At 39.3% G+C, this 24,310-nt stretch overlaps 1 protein-coding gene and 1 pseudogene across 2 annotated transcripts in view; one reads left to right on the top strand and one right to left on the bottom strand.

Moving 5' to 3' along the window:
* glra1 (glycine receptor, alpha 1) overlaps positions 1-24,310 on the top strand; it is an 84,214-nt gene that overhangs the window by 16,856 nt on the left and 43,048 nt on the right. The window contains exons 2-4 of one of the 2 annotated variants that reach the window (XM_088344641.1): positions 2,915-3,039; positions 5,826-5,837; positions 23,841-23,879. In XM_088344641.1, the coding sequence (XP_088200767.1) occupies positions 2,915-3,039; positions 5,826-5,837; positions 23,841-23,879 (176 nt within the window). The remainder of the gene's footprint in view (positions 1-2,914; positions 3,040-5,825; positions 5,838-23,840; positions 23,880-24,310) is intronic. The other variant, XM_088344640.1, reaches the window with a different exon arrangement.
* On the bottom strand, positions 21,704-21,822 carry LOC148359412 (U2 spliceosomal RNA; annotated as a pseudogene).

The raw sequence follows: 24,310 nt of genomic DNA, 5'->3' as shown, positions 1-24,310 counted from the left end.
CCTGCCCAGAATAGTGATCTCAACCCAATAGAGAACCTCTAAAAATCCTTGGTGACAAAGTTATAGTCAAGAAACCCACTACAGTCAGTGAACCGTGTAGAGGGCTGGAAGAAGAATGGACCAAAATCACATCAGGGCAATGTGAGAGACTAGTGCTATCCTGTGTCTGCAGTTGTGCCAAAGTCATTCACAGCAGAAGCTTGTACACTTCTTACAATTTGCTGACTGTTGTAACCTTTACTTTTTTTCTGATGCCAAAGTCATTGTTATTCTCTAATTTTTATCAGTGTGTTCTCTTATTATGATCAGAGCATCTTCTGAAATATATATTTATATATTTTAATTTCTCTAGTCATTTTGTGAAAAAAGTGTTGTAGTACCATAATATAGACAAAATAAAATGGCATTCAACTGTGTAACAGATAAAACAAATTTATAAGTTCTCTAATTTTGATCTTCAGTGTATGCTTATAACAGAGTTCGTACGGGCGCTTGAAATCCTACAAAATGCTTGAATATGAATGTGATTTTAAGGATTAATAGGGGCTTGAGTTTTGGGTGAAGTGCTTGTCAATGCTTGAAGGTGGTGCCATGCTTCTCAACAACTCTGCTTTAAAGTACATTGTGTAATATTCGACCACTAGATGGTACCTTATTGTCTAATGCAAACAACAACCAGTGCAAAATGAGCACAGCTTTGCAGCAAGATGACCGATAAACATGGCGGCGACTACTCTGTATGGATTCTGCGATGTAAAGTAAATGTAAATTATTTGACCTATGAACTTTGCACACTGGCCCTTTAAAAATGACGCCTACACTGCATTACCGATGCATATCTCCTGCCTCTTGATCATTGGAAGCTGACAGTAATTGTTATGGCATCGCCCCCTACGGTTTGCACTCAAGAGGACAGGCACATGTTACACCCAAACAGGGCACTATGAAATGTATATTAGTCCAAAGATTGCATATCAATTATGGACATTTTTTTAATGGGCCACGCAAGATGATAAGGTAATGTTTTCCAGTGGAACATTTTAATGAAAATAATTTCCTGCAACTGAAAATTTAAGCTACATATTACTGTAATTTTTTTGTGGCGACATGAGCGTGCAAAGGGAAACACTTGTATGGGGAGAGATTTGTCTGAAAAATAGTTACACACGTATTGTTCAGATCCACTAAGTATATTCACGATTTACTCAAGGCCTAAAAATCAAATATCTTGAAAAATACACACGCAAGATTAAGAATTGTATATGTAGATCAGGGATATATTTGTGGCTTTGCAAAATACATGATTTGCACCACAATTTTTTCTTTTAATGTTACTGGAGGAATTGAAAAATTGGCTTTGAAAGTCCTCATCAGTTAAATTTGGCCATTAAAAAGGACTACCAACCCTGTTTTAAAGTGACAGTGTGTAACATTTAAAGGCTTGTAGTGGTACAAACAACACCCACCAAGACAACAATGATTTGAATTCGAAAAACACATGAACTATCATACTAATCCTAACTTTTATTAAAAAAGGGTTAGGGAAGTTTGTATTACTTTTACACAAGCTCACACCTTGTAGAATGGATTACGGACTACCTGACAGGCAGACCCCAGTATGTGAAACAGGGGGGCTGTACATCGGACACTGTGGTTAGCAGCACAGGATCTCCGCAGGGGACCGTGCTCTCTCCGTTCCTATTCACTCTGTATACATCGGACTTTCAGTACAACTCTGAGTCCTGCCACGTGCAAAAGTTTGCTGATGACACTGCGATCGTGGGATGTATCAGAAGTGGGCAGAAGGAGGAGTACAGGAAACTGATTCAGGACTTTGTCCAATGGAGTGACGCAAACCACTTGCACCTGAACACCACCAAGACCAGGGAAATGGTGGTGGACTTCAGGAGAACTAAAAGTCACCCGGTTCCTGTAACCATCAAAGGAGAAGGTGTAGAATTTGTCCAGACCTACAAATACCTGGTTGTGCAGCTGGACAACAAACTGGACTGGACTGCCAACACAGAAGCTCTATGTAGGAAAGGGCAAAGCTGACTTTACTTCCTCAGAAGGCTGGCCTCCTTCAAAATCTGCAAAAAGCTCCTGAAAATATTCTATGAGACAGTAGTGGCAAGCGCCCTCTTCTATGCGACAGCGTGTTGGGGAGGCAGCGTCATGAAGAAGGATGCCTCTCATCTCAATAAACTGGCGAGGAAAGCGAGCTCCGTTGTGGGCACAGAGCTCGACAGCCTGACAACAGTAGCTGAGAGACGGGCACTGAAAAAGCTGCGGTCAATCATGGACAATTCATCACATCCACTACACAGCATTATATCCAGACAGAAGAGCAGCTTCAGCGACAGACTGCTGTCACTGTCTTGTACCACGGACAGACTGAAGAGATCTTTTCTTCCTCATGCCATGAGGCTCTTTACATCCACCCGGCGGGGTAAAGGCCCACATTAAACCACACCCCCTACATTGCATATTACCGTACTTTTATTGCAGTGTGTATTTTATGTAGCACTATTTAAATACTCTATACAACACGCTACAGTGGGTATTAGCACGTCACATTGCCTTAGTATTGTATTGTTCTCAGCGACGGGATGCTGCTGGAAATGTGAATTTCCCTGCGGGGATGAATAAAGTATCTATCTATCTATCTATCTAATGTTATCCCTTCTAGAAGTCGCCGCCATGTTTGTCTTTCATCTTGCTTCCATGCTTTGCGCTCTGGTACTGGTTTTGTTTGCATTAGACAGAATGGGGTCATCTAGTAGTCAAATATTACACAGTGGGACTTAAAATGCATGACCAACGTTGTAGCATGCTACTAAACCTTCTCAAAAACATGAAAAAAATCTCGAAATTGGATTTCCCTTGTAACAAATGGCCGTTTTGTGCCGTGCAGCCTGGCGGCGTCCAAGGAGGCAGCAGCCCGCAAAGCCGCTTCGCCAATGCCGCCATCTGAGTTCCTGGACAAGTTGATGGGCAAAGTGTCGGGCTACGACGCCAGGATCAGACCTAACTTCAAAGGTAGGAGTGCAAACAGGCCTTATGTGCGGCATATAGCCGCCACAGCCAGACACTGTTTTAATGTTTTAGCAACAGCAGTCGCTGCTCAAGGTTTGTATTTGTGACTTGGATTGTGTTTAAAGTCCCTTCTTAATTGCTTGTTTGTGGTTGCTTTTTTTCAGCGGAACTTTTAACCCAACAGAGTAGCAAAATACAGTGGTACCTCTTCTTATGAGCTTAATTCGTTCCAGGATTATACTCGTAGCTTTAATTGCTTGTGTAACGAACACATTTTCCCCATATGAAACTATCAAAAGGAATTGATCCGCTCCCATCCTCCCAAAAGTATACAAGTGAATCCTGAATACCTATAAAACACACTTTCCTGATCACTAAAAATAGTAATTCAACATAAAAAAATTCACCCATAAGATAAATACGATATTAACAAGACACAATGCGAGTTTATTATGAACACCGCATCAAATTGTATGGGTGCTGGCAAGGAGGAGGGAGGTAAACAAGGAGATCACATACAATGTAAAGCACAAATGCTTAAAAAACAGTCAACTTGTACGTTTTCCCCATATTTTTAGGCTTTTGTTTGATCATTTCACGATGTTTACTTCGTTTAACAATTCTATATGGAAAATTTTTTGCTTAAAAAGACCGATTTAGTCTTGCCCATTTTGGCTCTAATACAGATCGTCTCTGTCACTGGCAGCGGACGAAAACGTCATGGTAAATTGGTAATATTTTCAAGGTATTCTACATAGTCTATCTTGCTGTTAGTAGGTTCCGTTTTGTGCAGGTAAGGTTTATTATCTCTTAATAAAGAAGTTTTGCAATTATTAATAAGGAGCGCAATTGGCAGAGGTTGATCATACGTAAGCACTTATTCTACACTTAAAATTAAAGTAACTGTAACTTTCAATGAACGTACATAAGAAAAACATTTACTGCTGCCAGAGCCTTTTTTCATGTTTGCTTGTCGTAGTTTGCATGCGCAAACTGGGCGATCTGATGCTGGCGGTAAGCAGTCACATGTGTTAAGCAGTCTCTAGTGGTAGCCTATGGGACTAGTCTAGAACTTTTAGCGTACAGTTAGGCGAACGTAACCACAAAATTACCATTTTTAAATGTGCTCAAATTTAAAGGTACCACTGTACAATTAATTGTTTTCTTTAAATACACTGAAAACTTTGGAGGTCCGAATGAGATAATGATTAGAAGAAATTGATCATTAACTTTGCAACTTTTGCATTGCTTTTGCAACTTTGAGATCCACTAGTAAAACAATATGGACTGAGTGAATAGGTAATGCATGGATTCCTCCCAACAAAGCCTAAATCCTATCAGGGGTGTCATTTTGCTTGCCAAGTCACTTCTGTGAAGCTTTGATGCTACCCAGAGTGTCCACTCAATGGTGCACAACTCCCACTAGCTCTGGCTGAGCCCAAATTGTGCCAAGATTTTGTTTTTAGTTATGTTACATCCACCTTGGGAACAACTTCCGTTTCACGTTGTCCTCCTAAAATCAATCTAGGCAAGCCAGTTGTTTTACTTGAATTCAAGTTCCCATATGGTGGTTGTTTCTCAATATTAAGGTTTAGTTGCACCTTAAGTCCACAATGTTTGATAAAATCTCTATTGAATGTGATTAGGTAACACTTTTAATTCAGCCTATTTTCCGCACCATAAGGCGCACTGGATTATAAGGCGCACCCTCAAAAAATAGTGTTTTGTCATATATATTTTCATACATAAAGCACACCAAAATTGAGACTACATTTAGAGCGACATTGTGTATTTGTGTATAATCATTGGGCTAAGAGGTTTTGCTGTCCAAAATCGCATAATTCTGTATGTAAGGGGAATTGAACGCAAACAGTGACAGTAAGCGCTGACACTTTACCACTAGACCACCAGTGGTACAGATTACATATGAAAACAAATTAAGGTTTATCTTATAATTACTCTATTTTTACACTCAGTGCCAGAAACATTGATTTGCTTAGTGCATTTTGATAGGTTAATGTCTCTCCACTTCTTCACCTGTGTGTCAATAATATTGCTGTTTGATATGTATTTGTACGTAAAAGCGCTTGTATAGTATTTTGTTTAAATGCTTATTGTTTTCCTCAAATTCTAACATTTTGTGGGTGAAGAAGTGGAGAAACTTTTTAACCTATCAGAATGCACTATGCAATCCAGTGTTTCTGGCACCGTGACTAAAAATAGTGTTATAACAGGATAAGTTCTAATGCCTTAGTGTTTGCCACCTGTACAAATGGTGGTTTAATGGTAAAGGGTCAGTGCTCCCACCTCACTACTCGGGTTCGATTTCCGTAGCATACAAATGATGCATATGATTTTTTGCGATTTTGGTTGGCGATACTAATCGATTCATCAATCTTTGCTCAATCATTGTACACACATGGCAAACTTTAACACATACATACTCTAAATTACTGTACTCTGCGGTAAACAAGAAGCACCGAATTATAAGGCGAACTTTCAAATTTCTGGACCAATTGGAGTTACTAGAAAAATACGGTAATCGTCTATAAGTTGTTGCACTTCGTGTCCATTTCTCACACGTGTAAGTCCTCAGAACGAAAATGAAACTTATATATACATGTATTGCGTTTCGAGCACTAACAAGAGCTAGTGGGAGTCTCCGTGTACTTGGTGCTTTTCTTTGTCTCCGGGAAATACCCACCTGAAGAACTGTGACACCCTTGACTGACTAATGCTAATTCCAATGCTCAGGTTAATTATCTCATGTGCTTGTACTCAACTTGCAGTGTGGAACAAAGGTAAATGAATAACATCGTTTCTGATATTTAGACACCCAACTTACCCTCTTTGATGACTCCCTGCCCCTGCCTATCTCCTGCCCTCCCTCTTTTGCAACCGCCTCGCAGGATGTTTTTCTTTCCGCCTCTGATGCTAGCTGGCTACGTTGCTTGTAGCCGCGTGCTCTCCTGACTGCTCCTTATTTTGTACTTTTTTTATTTATTTTTTTTTATTTCAGAGGATGATGATGATGGTGGTGGTGGTTGATTATTATAGCACTGAAGTGCCTCCCTTGACTCCCTCTGAATGGATGCTCCTCCTTAAAGACACATGTCACAGGTTTCTAGGAATCATCAGCTCAACGTTCGATTGGCCAACACGTTCCTAGTGGTTGTCATTATCATTTATCATTATTTTCCTTGGCAAGATCAAATTAGCATTCAACAGACACAGAGGTCTTCCACTGAACTTGTCACCAGCTTATTTCGTTCCAGTTCTGTCTTGCACATAAAAATGAAAAAAAAAACTATCCGACTTTCTAGGAGAACCTTTAGCTCTTTAACAATAGCTCTTGAGTTTTTTTTTTTTTTTTTTTAGGGAGTTCTCTTCCCGTTTTTGTCCAGTCACCCCAGCCTTTGAGATAAATCTTTATCGCAAGAAGCAATTCCCTTAAGGAAAGAAACTTCAAACCGATGGATGTGATAGCGCTCTCTGTTCACCGAGACTTGGTTCTGTTGAATTGGTTTCATTTTGTTGCCGAGATGAATGCTCAGCTTGCTTTAAAACAATTTTAAAGCACAAAACGAAGGGACAAAAAGTGTTGTTTATTTGAAACGTGACAAGCACAAATCTTTTCAAGCAAGCTCATCCAACATTCTTCAAGCTTTTTTTAATTTTGACATGATTTGAGAGCCTGGTCTATCAGCCCAAAAATTGGGTAACAACAACATGCTTGGCTCAGCCGACAAAATTGTCTGATCCATTAAATAGATGACAATTTTTAGAGGATGGTCGAGAACCTCTTTGATGAGTTAAAAAAGCAAAATCTTTCGATTTTTTTTTTCCAGTGAGAGACGCACCATATACAGTGGGACCTCGCTACTTCGCGGTTCAACGTTCGCAGGTTCAGAGCTTCGTAGGTCTAAAAAATAATCATAATAAGATAAAATAATTTAAAAAAAAAAAGAATATATATATATATATATATATATATATATATATATATATATATACTTTTTTTTTTTTTTTTTTTTTTTTTTTTTTTTTAAAGCATTTTTGAAGGGGCGTTGCTACTTTGCAGATTTTCACTTTTCGCGGGTGGTTTTGGTCCCCATTAACCGCGATAGCCAGGTCCCACTGTATTTTAAGACAAAAATCTAAAAAAAAAAAAGCCGCCGAATGTGATCTCCGAGCAGAAGCCAATTCTTTCGTGCATTTTATTTCACTGCCTGACATTTGATAATTTCATGAGATATATATAGAAATATTCTAGAAGGTGCAAGCAGAGCTATTTCGAAAAAATGTCACAAAATACTCCCGAGAAGGATACGGATGAATTTACCTTCAGCAATATGATGTGGTCACAGTTCTAATCTTGGGAATCGAGTGGTCTTAAGTCGTCCTTCATTCATTGGTCTTAAAGTCCGCATGCGTATCTTTGGTCATTCGTCATTATTTAGAAATGTACTCCAACTGCAGGCTTGAAAAAATATCTCCAAAACTTGTAGGTGGCAGACTATACTTCACACTCGCATGGGTTTTCTGATGCATCTCATTGACTAAGGAACTTGGAGAAACTTGTGATGACATTTCATCTTACCAGCCTTTTTGGTAGAAAAGTGCTTGAGTGATCCTGCCACTTGTGGTAGAAAACGATGTTGATTTTTTTCCCCGAGCCAGATGTACTCATGAAAAGAGCCTTACCTGGTTCACAAGCCATAGGTTCCCGGCCACTGATCTAGAGCAGTGTTTTTCAACCTTTTTTGAGCCAGGGCACGTTTTTTACATTGGAAAAATTTTACGGCACACTACTAACCAAAAATGTTGAACAGAATGTTTAATTACAATATAGTTTATGATACCCCCAGTTTTTACAGCACAGACACTTGACAATTACATAATATTTGCAGAAAATGATTCATAAATATTTTATGAAATTTAAAAATTTAAAAAGTGATGCTGGATAATTTCTCACGGCACACCTGACAATCTGTCACGGCACACTAGTGTGCCCTGGCACATTGAATGAAAAACACTGATCTAGAGAATGCAATCAATCAGAATGCCTGTGAGCTGAAACAACATTAGTGTTAAAAGAGGGATATAAACAGTCAAGTCATGTTTATTTGTGACGCCCGTAATCACAAGGAGTCTCAAAGGGCTGCACAGACCACAGATTATTGGAAACCACAGACTATTTTTACACCATCCCTTGATCTAAAACCTACATGAGGGCAATGGAACACACAGGAGGTAATCCCCCTTCCAGGATGACCAGGCTTCAACGGATGTTGCAATAACAAATAATACACAGATATTGTCAACGCTAAATATAGGTCATTGATAAGCTATAGAATAGAAGTGTGTTTTAAGCTTAGATTTAAACAGCTCGAATCTCGCAAAACATTTCACAGCAAAAAAAATACAGACTCCCCAAGACAACTTAACAATTGGTTTCCATACCAACGTCCTTAGCATTTGCTAGTTATAAGTTTTCATGTCTTTGGTTCGTTTCCCATATCAAAATTGCCGCTGCAAACAGAACATGCCGTTAAGTGCCGTCAAACTATGCCTTTTTTCCACTTTAGATTGCTAGCACCTAACTCCCCGTGGGACCTTGGCGCTTTTTCAAAAATATTTGATCGTGGAAAATTATATGGGTTCCGTAGGAGGGTAATCATGACATAAACCTTCTTGACGTCTTCCAAAGAAAATAGTTATACAGTGGGACCTCGCTACTTCGTGCTTCAACGTTCGCGGATTCAGCGCTTCGCGGGCCTAAAAAATAATAATAGTAAAATATAATAATTATTTATTTATTTGTTTATTTATTTATCTATTTATTTATTTATTTAAGCATTTTTGAAGGGGTGTCGCTACTTCGTGGTTCCATGTTCGCGGGTTCAGAGCTTCGCAGGTCTTAAAAAAAAATAATAAAATAAAAATTTTTACTTTTTTTGTTGTTTTGTTTTGGGTTTTTTTAAATGCGCCGCTACTTCGCGGATTTTCACTTATTGCGGGTGGTTTTGGTCCCCATTAGCCGCGATAACCGAGGTCCCACTGTATACCCAATTACAGTAATCCCTTGCTGTACCACGGTTTACTTATCACAATTTCGCTATTTTTTTTATCGTGCCCTGTGTTCTGCATTCTGATTAGCAAAACAGTGGCCCCTTTTTTTGCTTGTTTCTGCCCGTGCATCAATAACGTTGCGGTCCGAGTTTGATCTTTAAGGGTATATGAGATGATACTTAAGACCTTTTGATAAACCTACATCATATATGCGCAAATCTCTTTTAAATTCAAAATTCTCTAAAAGCCATCATGTCATTAAAACGCTCTGGAATGACGAAAGCACCAAAAGGCAGAGGAAGATGCTTTCTATGGCCAACACAGTTAAACTTTTCAAGCCGCTAAACTTGCTCCGGAGATGCATGCGGCTCTCCGGTGCTTTTTCAAAATTATGTGAAAAATGTATTGTTTCTGTTAGGCGCAAACAGAACACATAATGTTAATGTTTTCAAATGAATATAGATCGGTGTGTTTACAGCCTTATAAGGCTTATATAAGACTATTACTTTTTGCTGCTCCAGACATATTGTTTTTTTTTTCTAATCCAAAATGGCTTTTTTAATATTTTGGGTTGCCAATGAGAAAGTAAATATAGTTTTCCATGTCATTCACATGATGATGACAATGTATCATATTAAGTAAAGTGGCTTGTGTCCGCAATATTTTTAATAAAGAGACAAAATCATTTTTAAAATTTCAATTTGACAGTATAAAAGTATTTCGTAAAAAACATTTATATTATAGTTTTTTTGTTAAACAAAAACTTGAGCCTGTAAATTGGGTTCGTTCTTTGGTTTTGATCTTTAAGGCTATATGAGAAATTAATGAGGGTTTCTACTTCGCGGGTTCTGACGATCGCAGCACTTTTTAGAAATGTGAGAGATTACTGAAAATGAGGGATTACTGTATATACAGTAGGCCTGGTAAAATTGGTATCATAATAAAACGTTTTTGTCAGTCGATATCGATATGTATCATACATACTATTTTTTCCCCTGAGTGAAAGTTGACAAATCCAAATGCTGCTTTCACCAATCTTTAATGTCAGAACAAAGACACATGGTGACAAACTCCTACACAGCATTTCACAAGTATGAAGGACAGTAAACAGGTGATCATTGCACATAATCTGAGATAAGTTTAGATTTGTTCTGTGCCTTAATACATGTATTTTGCATGTCGTTGGGTTGTCTCTGTGTAATATTATAATTATTTTGATGATTTGAAACCGTTGTGAGTGATAAATATGCAAAAATAAATCAGTAAGGGGGCAAATACTTTTTCAAGGTACTGTATCTGACAATAATTACCGTTTCTGTTTTATCACTCAGGCCTTATGTACGGTATATGTTGTCCTCCTTTAGAGGCTTCTATGGTGCTTTTCCTTTTTTGCGGTTGTTTTTGGAGGGATCTTACATGGCTCTTTGTACAGTTTGGGTTGCCAACCCTTGACCTAACTTGAGAGCATAATGTTTGTGATGCCACAAAGGATGAGGAGCCGAAGCCCATCTTTGTCTCAGGGATCGTTTAAGAGATAATTGTGAAGAGGTGACCTGAAATGTCGGCGTTCCATCAGGGCTGTTGTGTCGCCTGCGGAACTGGACAGTTCACGCTTGATCCTTCCTTGTGCACTTTAGCCAGTAAGTGTGTGTGTGTGTGTGTGTGTGTGTGTGTGTGTGTGTGTGTGTGTGTGTGTGTGTGTGTGTGTGTGTGTGTGTGTGTGTGTGCGTGTGTGTTTGCTTGTTCCAGATCTAAAAGAAAAACTAGCACAGCTCTGCTCAGTCATCTGACATGCAATCGAGAGGTGATGACCACATTCATTTTACGCACACGTGCACACACTAGCGCCGGAAACACACACGTGGGTGGACAAATGTTATGGTTTTTCTTCCAATGGGGTCTTCCCGTACGCACGTGGACAAGCCCTCTGGGGCATGTGGTCGTGCTTTGCTATTTGCGCTCCATTCTAGTTCCTCCAAGCCCACCGTTTCTGTTTCTTCAGAACAGGGGGCCATACGAGAGGCCGTTCCAGAAGTAGATTGTACTTGCTCTCACATTTAACATCATACTTTCACACATGCACAACTATACGCTCGTACAGTCAGTCATAGCATGCACCAATGCTACTATACACTCTCATACACACTACTATACTCTCTCATACGCACTACTATGCCCTTCTACTCACACTACTATGCGTTCACAGACATACAACTTCATCCCCCACACAGACTACTATGGACACTCACACACACACACACACACACATACACTTGTTCTCTCTCACAACCACTACTATTCTTTATTGCACATCATTTAAATTTCTAATACTATATGGGTTTTTCACGCCTAGTGTAATAATCACCTTAACTTTCAGTGTCGTTTTACTTTGGTTTATTTTGGTAACCAATACTGTCGTACCACCTATCGGTATATGTATGTTGTACAATTCAAAGTTAAACTGTAGTGGCTCCCAGTAGAGTAGTATGTATGAGAGTATTAAATTTTTGTGAGAGTATAGGCATATGTGTGAGAGAGTATAGTCGTGTGCCTGAGAGTATAGTTGTATGTTTGAGAGAGTATTTTTACACCTAGAGTAATGATCACCTCAACTTTCAGTGTTGTTTTATTTTGGGTACTTTTGGTAGCCAAGGCGATGCACACTGATCTGTGTGTATATGTTGTACAATTCAGCATCAAACTGGAGTTGTTCCCAGTAGAGTAGTATGTGTGAGAGAGTATAGTACTGTGGGTATGAGAGTATAAAATATATGTGAGAGAGTATAGTAGTGTGTGAATGAGAGTATAGTAGTTAATGTAAGAGAGTAGAGTCATGTGTCTGAGAGTATAGTTGTATGCATGAGAGAGTGTAGTAGAGTTTGTGCATGTGTAAGACTGAGTCTGTATGAGAGTATAGTTGCGCAAGTGAAGTGAGTATTGATTGCGACTGGACATTCCGATGTCTCCCCGCGTATTCTATTCCGGGACCAGACCTAGTATTTTGACTGTGAAAAAATATAGCTTGAGAGAATCAACTCAGTGAGGCACATTAATTACAAAATTTCAAAATAAAGATAAAACAAGAGTACTCAGGGCTGGTCTGATAAGGAGACAGATCTCACAATCAAAAGGGCCTCCAACATTGTTGACAACCGTTTTTTTTTGTTTTTTTTGAAAGGGATTTCGATTTAAAAAATGGAACTTAAAACTTTAACAGGCCAAAGAAAGGAACTCTCATCTTATTCAAGAGCCCTTTGTTAAAACCGGTTGCAGCAGTATTTTGAAGATAGTATGATACGATACGGCTGACACATCAGACCATTGCTGGGAAATTGCTGACATGAAAGGATACAAAATGTAAAGGCTTCATTCAGATATGTTGATGAAAATAAGTGAATTTATGACAACTTATTGAGTAATGCTCATATTGAAGTAATGCTGTAATGATTAAATAATAAACTTAATATAGCTGGAAATCGTATTTTGTGGCGACAAATACTCAGTAACATATTTTGATAATCTAACAGTATGATGTCATTTGTAAAAGCAAGTATGATTTTCTTCCCAAACAGCTTCTCATAGGGCCACTCATTTGGTCAAAATTGGAACCCATACAAATGCAAAGCACTCTTTTGCACTTGTCTCTGAAAACACTGAAAGAAAAGCAATGTCAACCATACGCACAGTTAACTGCACATACAAAAAGAAGTTCAGACCTGTTCAGACACCAACCAACGTAACATTTCTTGAAACAAAAACAAGCTATATTTGTATGTTTCTTTTTTTTTTTTAAGCGAAACAGTCACTACATTTACCTGCTGTGAATCAGCACATTACATGGTTCTTTGAAAAGTCTTAAAAGACATTGCAATTCATTATTCTAAAAATAAAGCCTTAATAGGCATTAAAATGTCTTAAATCTAGTTTTCAAAAGTCTAAAAATTTGAATATATTAATAACATTTAGATTTGTTTGACCTTAACAGATCTGGTAACATTTATTAATTATTTTTGGTTAGTTCACTGACTTGCTTTCATGGCAACATCGCGTGACCATAAAGACGGAACTATCAAAACAGTGATGTGGTTTTAATCGGGCCTTTAAGAGTTGAGCAGATGCATGTATGACTCAGTAATATGTGTGAGAGACTATGTGTCTACAATTCACATAGCAACTTCAGACCAGTGGTGGGTAGTAACGGAATATATTTACATTTACTCCCCTTAAAAAGGATGCCAAACAACAGCTACAAAATGCAATGTCTCTTTTGTTCGAGTTCATGGGCTAGTTTGTTGTTGTGCTTGCAGAGCCTGTTAAGTATTGGGGCTTTAAATGTGCTACTTGGTCCTACATGTGCTTAATTTATTTATTTGATTTATACTATTTTTTTTGTATTGTCTGTTAAGGCACTTAAATTTACATTGATTATTTCAATCTACTTTTAAATTAAATGTGTTTTTTGTTGATTGGATAGACTTTGATAATTTGATGATCAGATTGGTTGTTCCAAAAAAATCGAGAAATACGACGTTGCTACATTTACTCAGTGCTTGAGTAATTAAAAGAAAGAGTAAAAGTAAGAGTAAAAGTACTTTTTCACTTTTACTCAAGTAAGTTTTTGGATGACTACTTTTACTTCTACTTGAGTAATATTATTCTGAAGTAACGGTACTTTTACTTGAGTAAATTTTTTTGGCTACTCTCCCCACCGCTTCGGATAGAGGAGTTTACTTTGGACCATGGGAAAGTATACATTTATGAGAAGTGTCTGGCCGACGAACGTATTTTCGCAAGGGCTAAAAGCTCTGCCAGGTAATGTGTACGAGGCCTGATGCAGTGTGTGCAAGAAATGTTTGTGTTTTTCTTGGTTTCTTGGTTTCAGTTGTGTTTTTTGTTGACTTGATCGTAATATTGATGTCAAAAGACATGAAAAAAAGTCTTAAAAGTCTTGAATTCAACTTGCCTTAAGCTGTAGGAACGCTGTATTAGGATAAGAATTTTGCTTTTCTGGTTTTGCTGAGCACCAGCACCACCACCCAAGTTTTAGCACATCCAAATTTGGGCTAACAGGCTAAGTAAGTGCACGGTGTTATGTGTCTTGATGGGCCGCCGAGATTTGCTGCCATCAGCGCTTACCTAATGGCTGCAACTTCGCAGTATCGGGCATGTGCACTGTAACCAGCACGCGCTAGCAGCGTGGACGCATGCGGACAGAGCTCACCTAGCGTGCCAGCGGCCTGCTGACCAACAACAAGTTCAGTTGCTTTTAGCTTAGCGAGCGTGTCACGCAAAAATTCCCAAATGTCGCTTGAGGACATGGTGGAAGTGCAGGCGCAGTGCAAAGTTGAGCGGATGATGAAAAGAACAACCCTCAACCGAAAGATTTGGCAACAGCATTAAGAAGAAAAGGATAGAGCATGAGAAGAACCTGAAAAAATGGATATAGTAGGAAGAGTTTGATAATGGGCCAACAGAAGGACAGCAGCTGTCAAGATTTGACCTTTTCATAATTTCCTAACACAATAGGTCAATGTGACCTGCTGTACTTTATATTAGGACCAGTAGTTTTAGTTAAAGACATCATAAAGCATAGTGGTCTGCAACATCTTTTGTACCAAGGACAAGTTTAAAGGTGGAGTGTGTCATTTAAGTTTAAAGTAGAATGATTTCTCTTTGAAGTACAGAATGTGTTAACAATGTCCTTGTGTTTTTCCTCACTTTGCCTTTCTGCTTTTATCATATGTCTTCTAAGCGAAGCTGTTCAGGGGGAACAAATTTGGCAGGAGGAATGAGGGGAGCAATTAGATTCTCATTCCCACATTTTTTGTATGTTTGTATTTTTTGGTGTAGCATGAAAATGGTTAAAGTTTAAAAAAAAGGCCTTTTTAAGTGAAGTGTAAACGGCAATCGACAGACCCCAAGAAAAATGGGGGAAAAAAAGAGTCTATTCGAGTGTGTTTAGGAATTTCACGTACTTGCACGTGCAACATAAGAAACTTGACAGAGGCTGCAATGATGTCACAAGTCGGGAGATAGCAGCAGATTCCAAATTCTGTACAGCTCTTTTAAAGTCTGACTGCATTTTCGCGGCACGGCTGAAAAATAACAATAAAAACAATAACATGATAAAAAAATTAAGCCCAAATCCTCTACTTGTAATCGCTAGACCACCTTGCGATCTAAATGACATTGGAAATGGCATTGGATTTGATCTCATCATCACACTATTTTTACCTACAGTAGCATGTTTTACAACATTGTTTGGTCTGAACTCTTTCTCATAATGCTCAATTACAACATTTAACAACGAGGCGCAGAGAGTAAAAATAATGTGTTGATGAGATAACATCCAATGCCATTTCCTTTGTCATTTACATGCCTAGTAGCCTAGTGGTCAGGATTTGGCACTCTCACCACAGCAACTTGGGTTTGGTCCCCGTTGCATTTTCTGCTGAGCTAATGAAGGCAGCGGTATTTGTTGACTATCTAATTACGGTATAAACTACCATAGAACCTCGGTATAACGCGCATGAGAGCTTCACGATTAACCGAAATCAACATTTTGATGTTACGTAGTGCGATTGTGTAATGTGTTGTTTTTTTCAAAGATTTATAGACTGCATCCCTATTAAAAACTCACCAGAAGACAACGCTGTTTACTTAAATTTATCATTTTAATAATCCTGTAATATTCACCTAAAATCTCAATCCAAAACGTAACCAGAGTAAATGGAATGCTCTTGTGAAACCATTTGGATAATCTGGACAATTTTGGTCTCTTTTGAAAGGTAACACTAATAAGTTTTGTCCCCAACTGAAATAATCAACGCAAGTGCTACTAACACTAAGCATTTTGAGTTGGAAAACACAGAAATAGTAGGCTTTTATTCTCGTCTGAATTTTTTTTTTTGGCAATCACATGCAAGATGAGTGTAGCACGGGCATCTTAGCTGGAAAACAGCTGGGACAAATGCATTGAGCCTCACCTGGTCTCAGGTCAAATTTCATCACAATGTAAAAACCTAAACTTCTATATTTTGCACATATTTTTTAAGGGTATGTCTAGGCGTTTCCAAAAGTGGCCATTTGGAGATGCCAAAAGGACCAGTGACTAGTGACATCATACAGACCCGTCTTTGCTTCTTAACAGTTGTACGGGCGGGTTAAGGCATATCGCTTGTATTAACTTTTGGATGCATACGTGCGAACAAAAATGACCCCAAGGGGTATTTTTTTAAGATCTTTAGAATCAAAAAAACGTTGTAATGTCATGTTTTCTTCATAAAACATGTGTATAACATGATGCTATTAGTGTTTTTATTTTTTTCCCTACTAATTATTGACTCCACTCATGGAAAAGTGTATATACTAGTAGGTCATGCACCTAAGTGTTAAGTACTCACCAAAAAAAAAAACTAACGTAGAAAATGCACTTTCCTTTTAAAATCAAAAATCACTTCGAAATTGCAATACTTGTCTGAAAAATTAAAAAAGCAATAACCTGCACCCACTCCTTTAGTTTTTGGTGGGAAAAAAATGTGTGTGTCACTGTATAGCAGTTTTAAATACTGTGAGCTGATGGCTTCATGAAATGATGTGGCAGGTAGGACAGTCCTCGGTTCGGAGAGCTTGATAGAAGTCACGGGTCACGGCACCAATGTAACCGCGGTGTACGTGTCCCACCAAAGATCCACATTCACGCTGGACTGGATGATGAGGTTTTTATTATTACAGTTTCTGCAAATGGATGAGTCACAACATTAGCTTTTTCTGCTGGGTCTGATCTCTTTGATCTCTTTGTAGTTCTCTCTGGTAAGACTAACAACAAACCCCGCCTCCCGGTCACATGTTAGAAGCCAAAACCAGACCCCACCCCATACCAGCAGATGGCACTGTTGGACTCAGCATTGCAGGACATTTACCAAAAACTATACACATATTTCAGCAGGAATTTCAATAAAACAAAAGTTATTATTACACCCGTTACATATACAGGCGCTGCCCGACCTTCGAACGAGTTAGGTTCCGGACGATCGTTTGTAAGTTGAATTTGTTCGTAAGTTGCTTAAGTGATATATTTAGTATGTTTATGGTTTATATTTATTTCCTTTTTCCTCTCTCCTCAGGAAAGAGGTCTAAATACATATAGTGGAAGCTAGAGCTCTTGTTTGTGATAGGAATGAGTGGAGAGGTGTTGTGAAAGGATGGAGGGATGTTTGGACGCGTTCTAAGGGATGGGCAGGGCACCCGTATGATGCGGCAGTTGTAAACCAGTAAAAGCTGTCGGGGCCCTGCTGTTGAACAGAAGAGTGTGTTGTGTCACCCTGACCCGAGTGACTTGGAGGGACGAAAGCATGACCAACTTGGATGCCGAGGTGCCTAACTTGTTTGGGTGTTTGGGCATTTGGGTTGACCATGGTCAAAACATTTTGGTGTGTTTTTATTTCCACTTTTTCCCTTTTTTTATTTTCTGTGTTTTTGTGTGTGTTTGTCCTGCTGTCGGTCACCCCTTTCGAGGGATATGACATGGGTAGATAGATAGTATGTTTAAGGCTTGTATAAGTAACCTGTATTGTTTTGTACTAAAAAATAAACATTTCATAAAACGATATGCTCTATAAAGATAAATAGAGTGAGTTTTTTTCCTCCGTGGTAAAAAGTAGCCGAAAAAAAGTGTTCCGACCATTTTCTCAAACGCATCAAGCTTTTGTTTCAAAAGAAACAGCTTTCTTCTTCCTTACACTTTACCCCAACCATATTGAATGGATTCACGAGATATTAAACGTCAAAGTTCTTAGCGCGCTAGAGATACAGTACAGTGTGTTTACAATACACACGAACCAAGAAGTAGAAACTGGATTTCTTCTTCGGGGTGGATGCTGGTTGACCCCTTACAGCGCCATGTGGCGGAAAGAAACATTACAGTACTGTCCTCTACTTGGAAAAGGGTGCACTCAATACAAAATCTAACTTGCAGCAATATCCGGATATTTTTTGACATCCCGAAAAAAATTATTGTATCTACCGTTTTGCATAAGTCGAATGTTCGTAAGTAGGGGAGCGTCTGTACATGAATTGGTAAGAGAAAAAACAAAAATGTCTTTCTGTTTAGTCTAGTACCAAACGACCCATGTCCCGGTACTGGTTCAGGGCCCTGTGGTTGTAGACCACTGGTTAAGAAAACAAACACAGTGATATTTGTGAAGTGAAATTAAGTTTATAGGATACGATAAAGGAAAAGATGAAGTAGAGTACAAAATTTATAAACTTTTTCATTTGACTGTATAAGGAACAAAAACTATAAGGAAAGAAAGGATTTTTTTTAATAAATCTGGAGGCTTCAAAATTTGCTAATGTGATTCAAACATGCCTGAATCCCTTCACACCCGTCCTCGAGTGTCACTGGTAACGCTTTCCGTGATTATCGAGAATGAACAGCTAATTAGCTGCCCCGGCATCTTAGCGGCGCTTGTGCGCGCTAGCTAGTCAGCTAGCGTGATACAGAGACACCCCGAGGCTAAGCTCTGCCTGCAGCTCACTTTTAATCCTTACTTTAAGCTTCGGCTTAGCGTGACACGAGCGCGGCGCCATGCCTGGCCACGCGTGGAGGTAAAACTCGACAGGGTGTGAAATCCACAAAACAATTCTCCACAAGTCCATATTTTGTCTCGACAGACGAGCAAACGACAAGGCGCCTGCGTGCTTGACAGTACAAAATGTGAGGAAAAATCCGTCTGTGCGAGCGGCGTTCTCTTGATGTTGACATTAAAACATTCTCGTCCACATAGATGCCAACCCCACCTCAAAATCTGCTTTCTGGTGAGGAGAGTATTAGAGATATTTAAATATTCTTTCCACCTAAAACACACTTTAGATAAAAAATCTAATAATTTGAATGAGTCGTTAACTAGTTGATTATCAAACAAACAATTGAAAAAGTATGCAGGAACTTGTTTTCCTTGGTTGGCGTTTTCACCCGGCAAGATTAAAGGTCATTTATGCTGTTATTCTTAAGCCCCTTCACATTAAACTATAGGCCTTTGATGCAACATTTCATGCAATGGTGATGCTTTTTTTATAAAAGTTATTTGGGTAATGTTGACAGGAAACAGGAAGCAGAACCCACTCGCGTAACGTTTCTCACAGTTTATTGGGGATAAGAGAAAGGAGTGCACACTTGATCAGGAGATCGTTGGTCGCGGGGAGTAGATTGCTCAGAACACGGAAGTGGTCAAAATCAAACGGATCGTGGCGAGAGCAAAACAGGTGCAAAAACACAGGGAAAAAAACAGAGATTCACAGGGCTTGGCAAAACAAGAGCAAAATCACAGGAAAAATGGAGATTCTCAGGGCTTGACGTGTCAAAACAGAGTTTTGCAGACACTCACAGGACAGCGTTAAGGTAGTGACAGGGAGCAATCTGTCAACGAGTTTCAGCTGGTGTCCATGGGCGGGGCCAATTGGACGCCCTAGCAACCGTGACAGAAGCTGGCGCCACATGGTGGGGCCAATTGGGCGCCATGGCAACCGTGACAACTCACTTTATTTGCTGGACTGCATTCAAAGACTAGTCACGCAGTCTGATTGTTGCCGATCGTTGACGTCTAAGTATTTTGTTTTTAATTTTTAATTAAATGCCAATTGTATAATTATACTGTAGTACTACATACATACATCCGAGCTTAATTCATTCCAGGATCATGCTTGCATGCATGATTGCTCGTGTAACTAGCGTTTTTTTTCGATACGAACTACTTACTATCTAATTAAACTCCTCTGCGACTTTGAGCCAGTCCTCTTCTTGAATTTCTCAAACCAGTTATGGTATTGAAATACATTCCAGGTCTACCCGACGCTGCCTCAAGTTGTAGGTGCTTGAGCACCTCTAAAAACAGGATTGCACATATGAGGTTGCGCTGGCTGGAGCACACCATCGTATTGGAATTCTTTCAGAAGGGTGATTGAAGCAATTCACCATGTTGATTTTTTTTATTGAGGAATTGGCATTAAAATGGAATTTCTCTCCAAAACATTGAGACACCTTTGAGTTCTTTCAAAATAAGAAAAAAAATGCCTTTAAAGCAATTATGTAAATGGTCTGCATTTATATGGCTCTTTTCAAGTCAATGAAGACCTCCCAAAGCGCTTTACAATGTGCTTCACACTTTTCCCTTTCACACACTAACTAATCGATAGCAGCGTAAGCCATGCATGGCAAATACCTGCTGTCACGGGCATTAGGGATTCAGTCTCTTGCCCAAAGAACCTTCGACATATAACACGAAGGAGCCGGTAATCAAACTTGCGACCTCCTGATCCCAAGACGAGGCGCTTTACCTCCTGAGCCAATGCCCCCCTAAGTACTACTACAATAACTACGGTATTTATTCAAGGAAGCAAGTCAGCGGATGGAAGTATGGACCTTTTTTAAGTTTTTGTTTTGAATGACGTCTTGAGTTTCCTCGAACGTTCTTAAAACGTCCCTGATTGCGGCAGCCATGTAAATCCTGGACCTGCCCCAGTGTACTGTCGTCAATTGGCTTCAACTTGGCAACTGTGTTGTTCACTTCAACCAAGACTTGCGAATGTGCAACAGGTTTTGATGTACTTCTATACTACACCGCCATTTGTTTTTCCATGTTGTTTTTTCTACTGCTGTCATTAAGGCGGCATTAAGGTCTTCATAGCTACAAGGTGTACATGCATGTATACAAGTCTCTTTTGGGTGTTTGAGCTAATCCAGGACATGGCTTCATATGTAAGCTCAATTCTAATACAGGTCTTGCACGTTTGATGCGGATATGTTTATGATAATTAGTCATAACTTTTGCTGAGTTCACACTTTTGAACCAATTATGAGTTGAGTATTGTTTTTCTGCTTGACATTGTTTAGCAAACAACTTTTTTTTTCCTAACAGCTTTTGCTTCTGCAGTGTTGTCATATGTCACAGCAGCCTGAATTGCGTGGGGGAAGCCAATTACACCCACGAAAGCACAGATAAAATTTAATGTTTCAATAAATCGTTTTGGGAGAAGCCATGTTTTGAACAGTTCATATTAAAAGTTCCAATCATGTTCCATTCCTGTTAAACTCAGCCAACTTCTCCCCTAATTAATGATATCAATTTCGCTAATTAAGCGATAATACACTTTACAAACACAACGTGTCACATATCTACTCACAGCAGACTATGTAGAATATATAGAGATAATTTGTATAAACAATTTATTTTATGTACCAAATAAATGCTTGATCGAGGATTGCAATCCATGCTGACGTTTTCGTCTGCTACCAGTGACCAAGACGATGTGGATTAGGACCTAAAAAAAGTCAAGTCAAGTCAAGTCATTTTTATTTGTATAGCCCTTCATCTCAAAGAGTATCAAAGGGCTTCACAGGTTTTTACACAGACTATTTTTTAGACAAGTTTTATGTTTATATTTTTTAAGGATTATTGTTCTATCTTCTTTATTCATTTTCCATTATCCGTTATCGGTCAGTTCATAATACGCTACAAAGCCTAGGAGCCGGGACTCTTACTCTCAGCCAATAGGCCAAGCTAAGGTCCTAGCCTTAAAGCCTTGCTGCGATCATTGCGAATGCACCGTTCCCGGAGGTACTGTAATACCTGGCCGATGTGTGGAGTGGACAGAGCAAGCTCTTATTCCATCTCCGAATTGCAAAAATCAATGATCATGGCGTATGGAAGCGTTGAGAACCACATTCATGATCATGGTATCTGTGCCATATGTTATACTCTAGAACACTAAAGAATTGTCATTGAGGGGGGGGATTTTTCAAGGGTTATTGTTCTGTCTTCTTTATTCATTATCCATTATCCGTTATCGGTCAGTTCATAATGCGCTGCAAAGCCTAGGAGCCGGGACTCTTACTCTCAGCCAAAAGGCCAAGCTAAGGTCCTAGCCTTAAAGCCTTGCTGCGATCATTGCAAATGCACCGTTCTCGGAGGTACTGCAATACCAGGCCGATGAGTGGAGTGGACAGAGCAAGCTCTTAGATGGTGTTCAATTCTAAAACTACAGTCAGCATCATGGATGGAAAAATGATACCCGTAATTAACGTATGAGGCAGACTTGTAAAGTCCGGGTCCCATTGAAAGTATACAAAATGTATATTTCCAAAGTTAAGGGTGGGAAAAATATATATCCACTATTGTCCGCTGCGACAACAGACAGATCTACTGGTAACTCAGCTTTACTCCACTTCCCATCAGCCCGCGTTTGCTCAGCCCCCTTCTTTTTGATTCGCTCGTAGAACACATAACAGAATAAATCTCTAAAATAAATACATTACAAAAATATACAGTTGCAAATACATATTATACATGGTTACACATATTTACGAAGAAAGACGGTACACCGAGAGAGTTTTCAAAACTTTAATAATAATAATATAACTTTCATCCCAAACCGTGCCTTTGAAAGTTACCAACACGCTAGTAGGATCACGCTCGCAATGCATCAAACATGTCTGTCAAAAACAAGCATCCTGTGTTTGTAAATTTCACCGTAGATCATCCTCAACTTTCTCCTCATAACTATCGCCATCAAGGGCATCTTTCTCATTATCGGAACGTACCTTTACTTTACAAACAATGTATGCATAAACCTTGAGGTTGAAGTCTTTCTTGGCGCACATATTCTTCTGGTCATAATCTTACCTTTTATACTCCAGCGCCGCTGGTAGCCGTTAGAAAAATTACATAAATTAGCTGCTTCACTGAATAAGCCGCAGGGCTGAACATTTCAGAAAAAAGTAGCGGCTTATAGTCCGGAATTTACGGTAGTTGGAATTCTAATTTTAGATTTTGTTTGAACAATACTTGATGGCTTTTTTAGATCTCATTTAATTTTGAAACAAAGCAATTTGAAACAGTGGAATATTTTTAACATGTTTTTTTGTGGAAAACCTGACTGAGGCCCAACCTCACCATGACCCTAGCTTCGGCGGCCGTCAAGTAAATTCAGTTTGAGATGACTTTTGCTGTGCTAAGAGATTTTACGTATTTTTTAGAAGGTGCTTGAATGTTGCTTCAGTACGCTCGGCCCAAAGACAATATATTTTTTTGTTGTGATGGTGCTTGGAGTCATAGGAGTATTTCTTAAGGTGTCGCACTACGTCCAAAGTTGCACCTCCAAGGAATAGTACGTAACGAGTGATTTTTGTTGTCGGGTTTTTGATTGTCATCACGGGAACATGTGGACGTTACGGTTCTTCTCATGAACGACGCCGAGTGCTCGCAGACGAAACGAAAAGGAAGCCATTTTGACATGTGGTCTTGATGCATCGTGAGCCCCTGCCCTCCCCCCTTCCCATCTTGCATCATCAATGCGGATCAAGCGTCGCATTTGACGCGACTGTTTTGTGCATTTTGCCTGTTTGACTTCCACTCCTTCCTCTTTGTCATCATGGCCGCTGCAGTTCTTTTAGACTTGTGCATCCCCTCCTTCACCTGTCCCCCCCGCCATGCCCTGCTGCTATTGCCTTCACCGTATGTTGCCCCACCCCTCTTCCCCTTGCTGCCAACGTGCCCCCTGCCTCCTTCTTTTGTTGGCAGTGTGCAATGCCGCCTCCGCCCCTTGATAGCCCAGTTGTTTTCCTCAAGCAGGATAAACAACGAATAGTTGCTGAGCTCTTGTTAGTTTTGAGTGAAGAAAAAGTCAACAAACAATTTGTGTTGTGTTTAATTGTCATCTTTTTTTATTATTAGACCCCAAGGGCTCCAAAAATGAAGCTACACACAAGAAAGGTACTTTCTTCTTTCTTTTCTCCCCACACTCCCCTTTTTCTCTCTTTCTCTCTTTCTCTCTTTCTCTCTCTCTCGTCATCCACGGCGGCGAAGCTGCCGGCAGTAAGACATTGCCAACCTTTTTGGACAGGAACAAGAACCTTGCTGGGTGTTATTCCTTCAGTTTTGATGCTGATGCTGTATGCAAATACGGGCCGAGATTTTTAATTTTCTGCATTTAAAGATGGGTTGCGAGACTCGAACTTTTCACAGATTTCAACACAGCAGTGACCCGGTGGCTGAAAGCTCGGCCAAGTACTGCTTCCTTCACGAGATCCTGCCAGCCAAATTTTTGAGGCCCATTTCATGAATTTAATTATTTTAAATTAATTGATTGACAAAGAAACATGTATCAAAACAGTTGATATCATTTTAATATTAATAATTAATCA

Source organism: Urocampus carinirostris, chromosome 9 (genome assembly GCF_059441175.1).
Source record: "Urocampus carinirostris isolate Australia breed hairy pipefish chromosome 9, RoL_Ucar_1.0, whole genome shotgun sequence".
In the NCBI taxonomy this organism is placed as follows: Eukaryota; Metazoa; Chordata; class Actinopteri; order Syngnathiformes; family Syngnathidae; genus Urocampus; species Urocampus carinirostris.
This window is presented reverse-complemented; position numbering and strand designations above follow the sequence as displayed.